Source organism: Salvelinus sp. IW2-2015, linkage group LG18 (genome assembly GCF_002910315.2).
Source record: "Salvelinus sp. IW2-2015 linkage group LG18, ASM291031v2, whole genome shotgun sequence".
In the NCBI taxonomy this organism is placed as follows: Eukaryota; Metazoa; Chordata; class Actinopteri; order Salmoniformes; family Salmonidae; genus Salvelinus; species Salvelinus sp. IW2-2015.
The window spans coordinates 18,905,988-18,919,433 of NC_036858.1; the positions used below are offsets into that span (position 1 = coordinate 18,905,988).

At 39.6% G+C, this 13,446-nt stretch overlaps 1 protein-coding gene across 1 annotated transcript in view; it reads right to left on the reverse strand.

Annotated features, from left to right (window-relative positions):
- Window positions 1-491: 491 nt before the first annotated feature.
- The window catches only part of LOC111978439 (protein FAM117A), a 39,614-nt gene continuing 26,659 nt past the window's right edge, over window positions 492-13,446 (reverse strand). The window contains exons 6-8 of the mRNA XM_024008504.2: window positions 5,054-5,216; window positions 4,251-4,419; window positions 492-2,754 (exon numbers count right to left, since the gene is read on the reverse strand). Coding sequence (XP_023864272.1) covers window positions 2,496-2,754; window positions 4,251-4,419; window positions 5,054-5,216 — 591 coding nt within the window. The 3' untranslated portion in view covers window positions 492-2,495. The remainder of the gene's footprint in view (window positions 2,755-4,250; window positions 4,420-5,053; window positions 5,217-13,446) is intronic.

Genomic DNA, 13,446 nt, shown 5'->3' on the forward strand with positions numbered 1-13,446 from the left:
AATATGCCTATCAAAAAAAATCTATACAGCAACAATTATTGGGCTTTCTTGAGGCTACTGGATTGTTTCAGCCATTAAAGTACACGAATCTCCTAAAATGAAAAATCGGCGCGCGCATATAATGGGTGGCGGAGCAGCCACTACTCCAAAACCCAAAGGCACGTTTCAAATTCATCAACAGGTTGGAACACTTACGGCTGGGTGGCTTTTCAGCGTCTTGGTCATAAAAGCAATCACGATTGTTGCGCTAGATGATCCGTTCACCCCCAAATATCGGTTTTAATAATGGGAGAACCAAACATGTTGAGAATCGTGSGCTGCGCGCGTTACAGGTGGGCAAATTGCAAAGACCCCCTCTTTTACCGTCAATCACCTGTATAAAGAACCAAGTAGGGGTACCATAGGCTTGTCCCAAATGGAACCCTATTTCATAAGAAGGTGCCATTTGGGATGTAGCCATATAAAAGATGACACCTGGGAAATTCCCCCAAAACATTGAAAACGATTTCAATAATAACTATATAGAAATGTGWTCAAACATAAAATAGCTGCCACAAAACCTTCTCCTTGAAGTAAATAATAATTCCCCCAAATACAATTTGCTTGTCAGTCCCCTAACATAAAACGGACAGAGTGGGGAACGGAAATGAACATCCGAACATACTTTTAAACTTTCTTTAGCTTATGTTGCAGATAACTGAAAAATATACCAAAATACATTCATACACCAAAACAAGGTTACTCKAAAGTACAAAATAAACAAGAAAAATAGAAATGGCAAATGGAAAAAAATAGCTGTCACTTTGTGCAAAGATTCTCAATTAACTTGATCTTGTAACCTTGGTAGAGGAAGAAAAAAAACATCAAGAAAATTATCAACATTTACCAATGAGTTCAGATGATGACTCTAGACCAATACATAGGTAGTCAACAGTGTCGTAAGAGTCCTCACGGAGCTATACACATATATACACACAACTAGAAGAGCTATGCTCTGATTAACATGTATAAATCGCCTTATTTGAAACAAAATAAAAGAGGCACTAAACATTAACTGAAATAGCACCAAACTTCTATAAATGTCTTCTTTCACCATCACGAGGAAAAGCAGGGAAAAAAAGGAAAACTAGTCACTAAGACTCATCTTATTACCTATATAAACTAGGCTATTAGAAAAAKTATTAAAAAGCATGCAAGAAAGAAAAATATAATTCATCGAGCACTATGTTCCACTTAACACAAATGTGGCAAACTGATTTGTCATGCCTTGTTTGAGAACACTAAGATGGTTAAGGGAAAAAAAACATCTGCATGTGTGTGTCATGGATGTTACTTTAAGGTTAAAAAAGTTTATTTCAATTGAAAATTCTATATAAATATCTTTAAATACTAAAAGCAACCAGAATTTGGTGAAGAGCATTTGCCTCCTTTTCTAATAACTTAAATAATTAATTGGTATTTGACAGCAGCCTTTTTTTACAATACACAAACTAATTCAGAGCAGAACATAACATTTCCAAAGAGTACAGCTTTCCCAAGACACCTTTCATACAAAGAGAGGGAACATCTGAATCACCATTAAAAGAGAAGTGGGCCAACAGGCTCCTAAAATCCAAAACGAGAGTTCAATGTGCATAAAGTGAGGGGTGAAGCATCGTCCCCTAGAAAAATCATAGGAAACATTGCTCTTCCAGAGAATAAAAGACGGTTTGGTCAAATGACAAGACTACCCTACACCATCCTGCCAAATGTTGAAGCAATGCAGTGTCTTTTGCGCATCATAAGATAGTGACTAATGAACATTCATACAAAAGATCAGCATTGTTGCAAAAATGACTATAGCCATTGAYAAGCCAATGACTCGCAGTGTTATATGTACCATCCTAACATAGAAAATCTAATTATGTTCCGATTCGAAACCCTTATGGACCGATCTGTTCTAAAAAAAATGTCGTCTTGGGGACTGATTCAAGCAAATAACATACCCTCACACATTGTCTATTTCTTCTTCTTATTGTTATTTTTTACATTTTCAAACAAAAAAAATATATGCTTGCCTCTCAGTGGCTATTGATCCACAAGTTAATACATTTCAGACCACCTTCAATGTGGCAGCGACTGTGGTTGGCACCCAAGGTTAAAGGCCAAAAGTCAGCTGGTGTGTCATGTCTTTTCAATACGGATACRGGGAAAAAGAGTCAGAGCACAGCCAATGACACTTTAAAAAAGCTATGATGAAGTCAAGAGAAATGAAAATGGAAGCCACAACTGTCCAAAAAAGATTCCCTGACATTTTGTCAACAGTAACGAGTTTGTGAACTGGAGCATGGTTGGTAAAAAGGCTGTCTTCTCGAGCACTTTGAAACATTGTGTTTAATTTGGGGCGGCCACAATCAACAAGGCTGGGGGAAGTAACCAAGACGTCCTCATGATGTGTAATGTAGTTTTCAAAGCAGACAGCTGCCTTGACATTTCCCCCTTTAATGTAGCCCCTTTTACATGGCAGTGGTGACCGTGTCGGGGTGAGTCCCCAGGTACCCAGGCGAGGGGGCCTGGTAGGGGTCTGCACCCTGGCCAGAGCAGCCTGTGGCTGGGGACACAGCCAGGCTGCGGAACAGCAGGTCCATGGATGGGAGCAGGGGCTTGAGCAGGCTGACCGGGCAGAATGCAGAGCCGCCGTGGGGGGTGAAGTTCACCTTGTTGGGGTCGGGGCAGGAGGAGAGGAGGAGCGAGGACTGGGCTAGGTGTGGAAAGCTGTGGGAGAGAAAGAGACGGTTGTTAGGAGCAGGATCACAAACTGTTCAAATATGTCAGTAGACCTGCTATCAGGGTTCATACAGATTATGACATGGAATTTAATGACTTTTCCTTTTAACCAAATTTCCATGACCAACAATTGACGGCGTCTCTGAAGTACAGTGTAAAAAAGTATGCGTAATGCGGTATCGACACTGGGAGGATGCTMTCTGATCCCATGTACCATCTCCTGTCGTTGAGCAAGGCACTTAACCCCCCACAAAGTAGAATACCTGTTAGGCAACAGTACAAAACATGTGGCCAACCCTCACTCTGGAGAGCTACCTTGATGTAAAACAAATRATTAGCTCATTCAATATATCAAAGATGAAATGGCTATGGTAGGCTACAAATCTTTTTATTCAGCTGAAGCAAGCCCCRAAATGTTCTTCATGAAATGTACCTTTTCTAGTTTAGTCATATTTATCTTAGTCAGCTTAGAAGTGTTTACTTTGCAGGCTGACTACCATCTATTGCAATGTCCCATACGTTAGATGCTCAAATCAACTGGAAGCATATACAAGTTTTGAACCAACATAATCCAAAAGAAAAGCTACATATTTTTTACTAAAATGAATGTTCACAATTCAAATTATTTTGATTCAGATGATTAGATTCAATGCAATTAAACCRAATACCAACTAATACAATGGTGAAGTGAAATGTTTGTTTCATCGAAAATAATTGTTTAAATGAATCATATGAATCGTTCCAAAAAGTACATCAACTTTGTATGGCCTTACTCGTGAGAGTCGGTGATACGTTTTTTTAAGGACATGACAAATATTTAATACATGCTAATAGCTAAACCCATAACTAGATGGTACAAGATATGTTTTGATTTGGCTACCTAGTTAGTATGTTTATCATATTTTATAGGCTATGCCTACCTGCTGCTGAAATGTTCAACTCGCTCTCTCTCCTTGAGCAACGGCCCACTCGTCTCACACACATGCAGGTGATGTGCGCAAATACAGACGAGCTAAAGTGTTATTCCGATCCTGTCAGATATGTTGATTATTATTTTATTGATAAAATATTTAAATAAATCCCAATAACAGAAATTATTTAATTAATTTCCATTACTTTTTTGATTTGATTATTTTCTAAAACTTTTCCAGGACTGGGAAACACCATTTTAAAATTCCATTACTTTTTCAGGATTTTCAGGATCATATGAACCCTGTGATWTTGACACACCCAGTCTCCAATAACTTTGAAACCACTGGGGGTCAGTGCAGACTCAATCTAAGGAGCCATATGTTACTGTTCATAAGCTTTTTGGAATTAACGCATGCAAGTCAGAATGTTTTGTATTTATCTATGTACCAAAGCATACATCTGTCCATACATACACGTTAGTGTGTATTTACATTTGTGTGGGCATGTATGTTTCTGTGCACATCAAACAATTGTGCATGTGTGTGCGTGTATGAGTATTTGCGAGAACCTACCTTGTCTCCTCACACACGCGGACCTTCTCGCAGCCCTCGGGGGGCTCCCTCTGGAAGCAGAAGCTCTTGTTGGGCCGAGGCGAGGAGGAGAGCAGCAAGGAGGATGTCTCCCACCCACCCTGGGATGACAGGGGAGACAGCAGACACAGCTCTGCACCCTCCGCCACACCTGAAACGTGGTGTGAGAATAGGTCCAATATCTGTGTTTCTAAATTCCTATCACTGATGCCCAGTTCAGATACAGCACCCGAGACAGTTTTATGCAGTTTGCTTGATCTGAACGGTCTAGCTGGAGTTTCCAAGGTTCAACATGTGAAATCTTAGCTAAAGACTTGCGACTGGCCAATCAGAACAGTGCTCTGACATTCTGTGTTTAGCGAAACAGCTAGATAGCTAGCCAAGCAGACAGCTTGCTGATATCTCACAAAGTGTGCCCTGTTTCTGGTGCATGCATTTCATGCTACAACAAGTGGAAACGTTGTATCAAAGTTGTATCACRTCATTGTAAAGARGCACCATTACTGTGGAAACTGTCAACCATTTATAGCCAATTTAGCTTTTCCTGCCTAGTATTACTCAATTATATGTTGAGAAACCAAATGGGTCTTGTTCAGTAGGGAGATAACRTTTTGAAACAGATAAACCCGGGAGATACACCCTGAACCTGTCCAATAAGAACACAGTTTTCAATTACAAAACATTTTGCAGGTTTGTGTGCACCTTACTGAACAGGTTTGTGTGTACAGTACTGAACATAACACTGCACTGATGTTGTTACAGGGCTATATTAGGGAGAGACTGACCTGGATCCTGATTCACAGGTAGGTCTTCTACAGAAGAGGGGGAGAAAGAGGAGCAGGGTGAGTGTGTGGGGGAGAGGGGCGTGGTGGAGGGGTCGCTCTGGGAGCCACTGCTGCAGCTCAGGGGTGGAAGTGGAGCCCTGTGGCCGTCAGGAACCTCCAGAATCTGAGAGAGACAAATGAATGCAGTGAATACACTGGACAACAGGACAAGAGTGAATACCTCATTGTTTCTGATGGAATTCTTATTATTGTTCCACTTTTGTCACAATATCGCCAGGCYCGATACTTGTTTTCCTTTGGCAATATCGAAGAATTTGAACACTGCTACTCAGAAACTGAAAACTGCACCATTTGGCCCATAGTTGGTGCTGTATAAAAAAATCTGAGTGTAAGGCTCAGCCCCGCTGCCCCATTTGACGTAAAAAACACAAAACTTGGTATAGCAGTATTTAGCATAAGGRAAAAACTTTGCCTCAAGGACCCATGACGTTCGCCATATTGGATTCTCTGCCCTGTCGATGTTTTATAAAATCATTTAAAAAAACGTATGAACTGCAAATCTGATTGACTTGAAACTCAGAATGTATATTCATCATGGCAGCCTCTACTAAGTTTGGAAAAAAGCTAAGCAATATGTCAGATGGAAGAGAAAATGACAACTTTATAAAATAGTATTGCGTTCTCAATCAAACCCTAATAACTCAACTTATCTTTGCTCTATCAACTTGAAACAGTGTCTTGAGGGCATTAGTAGGAATGTTTATGTCGAAGCAGGTGTTGATATCTCAATAAACATGGAAAAAGCAAATAATTCAGTTGTGAMCCTGTTGTGGAAAATTACATAATTAGTCATGCTATCCCGTGTTTTACTGCTTAAAGAATAGTCTCTTGTTATATGCTAGTGTTTTTTCTAACCTGATACAAACTTGTCTTTGAGTGACTTAGTCATAAGACTGGGYGTATAGCTAAGATCCGTTTAGGTGCGACTGCAGTATGCAAGACATCCTGTGGGTTTACTATCGGCAGGAAGTCAGCTGTGTGGAACCTTGCAGGAAGGAGCACATTATAGTGTGAACTGTGACAAAACGCAGTTATAAGGTTGAACTCTCATGCTATTAACTTCGGGCTATCAAACTGCACAAACAAAACGCCTTTTTTTTTTACACTATGTTCTGCCCCTGTTTCCACACATCTGCTAAACTGCCACGTAGACAAAATAGGTTGTACTTTTTCTATAAAAGCAGAGACCCGACTATGTTAAGCATTTCAACTCTGAACCATTCTTGGTGATGGTTGATTGCTTCATTTTTGGAAATCTTACACAATTGTTGTTTGAAATAATCTGCAGTCTCCCAATAGAATTTCTCTGACAATTTGGCGACGAGGATGGGATGCTAACTCTGCAGACCGAGGTTAACTGTGCGCAGGGGCTGCATTAGACGTGGCAGGGAGCCACACACTCGGACTAAGCGGAGCAGAAATTGGCCCGGCCTCAGACCTGGCAGGGCGCGTCAGTGAGTGGATACGTCATTATGAACAGACAAAATAAATTAAGGGTGAGACTGATTTTCTTTTAAACATCATAGAAAATCCTGTTCTGGGAACAGGTTGCGCACATTAGGTATTTTGTAAGAGCAAAAGACACCCCTAGTTAGAAACTTTGTTGTAGCAGAGTTATTTCAGAATAGGGTAAGCMCTAGAATTTGTTATTAGGAAATCATATAATAAAACTGAAATCTAATATCTGGGCTCCCGAATGGTGCAGTGGTCTAAGGCACTGCATCTCAATGCTAGAGGCGTCACTACAGACCCAGGTTTGATTCCATGCTGTATCACAACCGGACSTGATTAAAAGTCCCATAATTGCGGCGCACAATTGGCCCAGCGTCATCCGGGTTAGGTTTGGCCGGGGTAGGCCATTATTGTAAATAAGAATTTGTTCTTAACTTCATAAGGGTAGGGGGCACTAATTTCACCTCCGGATGAAAAGCGTGCCCAAAGTAAACTGCCTGTTCCTCAGGCACAGAAGCTAGGATATGCATATAATTGGTAGATTTGGATAGAAAACTCTAAAGTTTCCAAAACTGTTAAAATAATGTCTGTGAGTATAACCGAACTGATATGGCAGGCGAAAACCTGAGAAAAACAAAAAAATCCCACTTCCTGGATGGATTTGTAGTTTTCCATTGACTGCCTATACAGATTCCATTGACTTAGGACTCAAATTGCAATCCCTATGGCTTCCACTAGAYGTCAACAGTCTTTAGAAATTGTTTCAGRCTTGTATTCTGAAAAATGAGGGAGTAAGACCACTGAATGAGTRGACACTGCAGTGTCCCAGAGGTTTTTCAAGCACCTTTCTTGTTTTCCTTTTATATTGACAAATATTATTGATTATTATGACTAAAACCTGAGGATTGATTATAAACATCGTTTGACATGTTTTGACGAACTTTACTGATACTTYTCAGATTTTTCGTCTGCCTTTGAGCCTGTGRATTACTGAACAAAACGGAGGTCTTGTGAGTGCAACCATATGAAGATCAAAGGTAAGTGATTCATTTTATCGCTATTTCTGACTTGTGTAACGCCTCTACTGGTAACTGTTTGTAATGATTTGTCCGCTGGGCGCTGTTCTCAGATAATCGCATGGTATGCTTTCRCCGTAAAGCCTTCTTGAAATCTGACACCGTGGTTGGATTAACAAGAAGTAAATCTTTAAACCGATGTATAACACTTGTATGTTTTATGWATTTTTATAATGAGTATTTCTGTTTTTGAATTTGGCGCTCTGCAATTTCACTGGATGTTGGCCAGGTGGGACGCTACCATCCCASACCCCCTAGAGAGGTTAATAACTGACTTGCCTAGTTAAATAAAAGGTACATTTAAAAAWAWWWATAATTGGGATCTATTTGTTGAAGCAGAAGTATCCTGGTCGGAGACAGGGGTTGTGTTTCTCTGTTGAAGCAGAAAAGCGGCCACGGGACGATATGACACGGTTACGAGTTGTGATCGCAGGGCACAATCCTGAGATAGAAAATAAAATATTCCGGCAGGTCAAAAAAAATAATAATGTAAAAGAAAAATAATTAAGTCAGTGTACTGGTAAAACAATTGGTTATGATTGGGAAACCAGCTATACATTTAAACCCTACACAGACATGTGCATAGGAACTACCATGTGGTTATAACATTTAAAATTACATAGAGTAATGAAAAAAATATTTTGAGGGAGAAGATATACATTTTTTCATTATAGGCAAGGAAGACGTTCCTAACGAAATACTGYTTGTTTTGTTTCCTGAGTGTGTGTGTATTGACAAGAGATTTACATTATGGACAGACAAATCGTGAGACTGGTAAAAGACATAATGTCTCCCATTTTCTCCAGTAGTAAATTGGCCGAGCTTCAGTATTGGTTCTCATACAAGGAATCAGGTGCCGTGCCCAATTAAAAAGGCACAAATACCATAACTACTCTCCACGGAAGTGGGTATGACTACCTTGGATCTTAAAAAAAAAATTGGCATATATTAAAACCATGACCGAGGAAATCTAAATTCTGGACACCGTTGAGAAAGACACAGAAATAACCATCATAGAAGAGGTAAACTATAGCAAAGCCATAGAGGCACTAAAAAAAGCACAAGAGCATTCTACCAATTCGGCTCGAATATGGCTCGAATCTAAATCAGGGATAAAAATTGGGCAGCATTTCCCTGTTGATGGAAAATTCCAATCTAATAAAGAATTCTGAGATGCTATGTTGAATTGGCACAATGACAAAAGAAAATTCAAAAGCTCAATACATCAGTGTTTTGATGTTAGCGTTCTATCAACAGAAAAGCAAAACCGATAAAAATCAAGATTAGATGTACTCAGGATAACCGCACTAACCACACTATTTGTGAAGTAAATTGAGTATGTAGTATGCTTATTGGTTTCAAGATACAAAATCATTCATTTAATTATGACAAATGTTAAGAAAAAGTTGAGCAGTGTTAAAGTAATGACTTCAAATAACTTTTACATTTTAGACAAAAACGATTAATGAGTGGAGGGAGGACAGTGGCCTTCCTGTGAACAGAAGTTAATGTTTTGTTTTGTCTGTAATTTAAAACGTTTTGTTCACCTGGTAAAGTGACATTAGATTGAGAGACAGCGGTAGAGTATAGAAGAGATTGTAGAGGGAAACAAGTGTTAGAGTGGAAGAGAAATGTACTGGGTGATGGTGATTGAGAGGGCTTCTAAAGTTAAAAAGGAAAGAGATGTAGACTAGTGAAGGTAACAAAGRCAATGAGAAGTTAATTGGAAAGTAATAATATCGAATTTGAATTGTTTGGATTGATTAAGATTTAGCAAAGTGAAAACTAACAAAATGTTTATTTTCTCTCCCTTTGAAATGTTTCCCGAGGCTGTTGCCTTGGGAGAGTAGTTAGTGAAATTCTGCAGTTTTATAAAGTATAAAGGTATCCGCATCCGGCCGTAGGGGGAGCTCCCAAATAAGTAAAGCCTGGCCATTTATTTGTTTTTGCCATACGTTTCACCCCAAACCAGCACGCACACACAACTCACCTATTATGAATATTTGTTTCAGTGGTGTTAATACTATGTTTGATTTATTGTGTGGGGTCTTTTTTAATTTGGTTGTAAACTGGGTACGTAGAATGATGGAAATGTTWGATTTTTTTTAATGGTTTCTGGAGSTACAGGGAAAGAAAACACTTAATGGGRTTGAATGACCTTTGTTCTGACTTCCTGTTGATGCCCGACACCCTCACTAGAAAGACTGGAGACATTRRGTGAGATCTAAATGGGCTATGTAAACACTAGTAATTAGAAGTTCATAATTTTGTAATAGTCCTATGTGTGGACAATGAGAAGGACAGAGAGTGTGCTACCGCTGAATGAGGGACACCTGTCTCTAGTCTGTTTTACCAATACTTTATGGGATAGAATTATTTCCTTATGGAGTTAAAGAGTTGTAATTCTAATTTGATGCTATTCTAATTTGWTTTTATTTAACAGGCAGTATTGTTTTTTTAATTACCGGTCCCCTGGGGCCTGTTGGTAAATATACAAATAGATTTTCTTCACATGCCTGCCTTTAAAAGGGAAACATATACATTGGTAATGGTTGACATTTACTCCAAATGGATTGAAGTTTTCCCCACCTCGAGTGATATGTGTATTACTGTTGTTTTGGCGGTCTTGTTTTTGTCTTTGTTTCGATACAAATCTCACCAGATTGGGTCTGCTGTATGGTCGGGATGTCTCCCTAAGGAATGGCCCTCTAACTCCCTGACCCTGTAACTTTGCAGTGAGATCGCCAAGATGATAGGAGTATAAGCCAATTTGGGGGATAAAAATGGTTTAAACTCTGTATACTTATTCTCTTCGACATTTGATCTAGAAATCTGTATAAATATATTGGTAGGAGTAAGAATTGGTCAGAGTAAATCATTTGTATGGATTTCCTGAATCAGAAATGCCCTAAACTAAACTGTTGTTCTAGTCTGTCCTCTCTCGAGGTTATGGTGAAGGTGACCACAGATAGTGTCTAGATGCACGGAAGGAATAATTTGACCAAGAACAGTGTGAACCTCTTATTTAACCTTTTATTTATTTCATCACATTCCCAGTGGGTCAGAAGTTTACATACACTCAATTAGTATTTGGTAGCATTACCTTTGAATTGTTTAACTTGGGTCAAATGGTGCGAGTTGCCTTCCACAAGCTTCCCACAATAAGTTGGGTGAATTTTGGCCCATTCCTCCTGACAGAGCCGGTGTAACTGAGCCAGGTTTGTAKGCGTCCTTGCTCGCTCATGCTTTTTCAGTTCTGCCCACAAATTTTCTATGGGATTGAGGTCAGGGCTTTGTGATGGMCACTCCAATACCTTGACTTTGTTGTCCTTAAGCAATTTTTCCACAACTTTGGAAGTACACTTGGGGTCATTGTTTATTTGGAAGACCCATTTGCGACCAAGCTTTAACTTCCTGACTGACATCTTGAGATGTTGCTTCAATATATCCACATACTTTCCTCCCTCATGATGCCATCTATTTTGTGAAGTGCACCAGTTCCTCCTGCAGCAAAGCACCCCCACAACATGATGCTGCCACCCCCATGCTTCACGGTTGGGATGGTGTTCTTCTCCCCCTTTTTCCTCCAAACATAACGATGGTCATTATGGCCAAACAGTCCTATTTTTGATCCATCAGACCAGAGGACATTTCTCCAAAAAGTACAATATTTTYCCCCATGTGCAGTTGCAAACCGTAGTCTGTATTTTTTATGGCAGTTTTGGAGCAGTGGCTTATCCTTGCTGAGCAGCCTTTCAGGTTATGTTGATATAGGACTCGTTTTACTGTGGATATAGATACTTTTGTACCTGTTTCCTCCAGCATCTTCACAAGGTCCAAGGTACACGCGTACTATTGTTTGTACAGATGAACATGGTAACTTCAGGCGTTTTGAAATTGCTCCCAAGGATGAACCAGACTTGTGGAGGTCTACAAGTTTTTTTCTGAGGTCTTAGCTGATTTCTTTTGATTTTCCCATGATGTCAAGCAAAGAGGCACTGAGTTTGAAGGTAGGCCTTAAAATACATCCACAGGTACAATTGACTCAAATGATGTCAATTAGCCATCAGAAGCTTCTATAGCCATTACATTATTTTCTGGAATTTTCCAAGCTGTTTAAAGGCACAGTCAACTTAGTGTATGTAAACTTCTGACCCACTAGAATTGTGATACAGTGAATTATAAGTGAAATAATCTGTCTGTAAACAATTGTTGGAAAAATTACTTGTGTCATGCACRAAGTAGATGTCCTAATCGATTTTCCAAAACTATAGTTTGTTAACAAGAAATTTGTGGAGTGGTTGAAAAATGAGTTTTAATGACTCCAACCTAAGTGTATGTAAACTTCCGACTTCAACTGTAATTAGTCATGCTATCCCGTGTTTTACTGCTTAAAGAATAGTCTCGTTATATGCCAGTGTTTTTTGTGACCTGATACAAACTTTTCTTTGAGTGACTTAGCTATACGCCCAGTCTTATGACTAAGATCCATTTAGGTGCGACCACAGCATGCGAGACGTACGGTTGAGCCCTCGTGCCATCTTAATCTGCACAGACAAACCAAATCGCCTTTTACACTACGTTCCACCCCGGTTTCCCCAATCTGCTAAACTGACACGTAGACAAAATATGTTGTACTTTATCTATAAAAGCAGATACCCAACTATGTTTGTTAAGCTTTTCAACTCTGAACCATTCTTGGTGATGGTTGATTGCGTCATTTTTGCAAATCGTATAAAATTGTTGTTTGAAAGAATCTGCAGTCTCTTTTCCTATAGAATTTCTCTGACAACCCTCAAACTTTAATAATTTATGTTTATGCTAAAAAGATGTCTAAGGATCAGCCCTGCCACCTTGTTACACATACAACAACAAAACGTAAGGAACACATTTGCCTCAAGGACCCATAAGGTCTGCCATCTTGGATATTTCCTAAAATCTTCTCATGAGCCGTACATCCGATGKACTCCAAACTCAGAATAAGTTTATCATGTTAGTCTTTAGTAAGTGTGAAAAAAGCTATAGGATACAATATTAATGGTACCCAAACTATCTTGCACTGACCCGACGCACACCCACAAGACACAAATATACAGTACCAGTCAAAAGTTCGACACCTACTCATTCAAGGGTTTGGTGAAGAATAATGGTGAAGACATCAAAACTATTAAATAACACATATGGAATCATGTAGTAAACAAAACAAGTGTTAAACAAATCAAAATATATTTTGTATATTTGAGATTCTTCAAATAGCCACCCATTGCCTTGACAGCTGCACACTCTTGGCATTCTCAACCAGCTTCACCTGGAATGTTTTTCCAACAGTCTTGAAGGCGTTCCCATATATGCTGARGACTTGTTGCTGAGGACTTTTCCATCAATCTGCAGTCCGACTCATCCCAGACCATCTCAACTGGGTTGAGKTYAAGTGATTGTGGAGGCCAGGTCATCTGATTTAGCACTCTATCACTCTGGTTCTTGGTCAAATAGCCCTTACACAGCCTGGAGGTGTGTTGTGTCATTGTCCTGTTGAAAAACAAATGATAGTCCCACTAAGCGCAGATGGGATGGCGTATCGCTGCAGAATGCTGTGGTAAGTGTAAATTGAATTCTAAATAAATCAGACAGCGTCACCAGCAAAGCACCCCCACACCATAACACCTCATCCTCCATGCTTTACGGTTGGAAATACACACGGAGATCATCCGTTCACCAACACCGCATCTCAAAGACATGGCGGATGGAACCAAAAATCTCAAATTTGGGCTCATCAGACCAAAGGACAGATTTCCACCAGTCTAA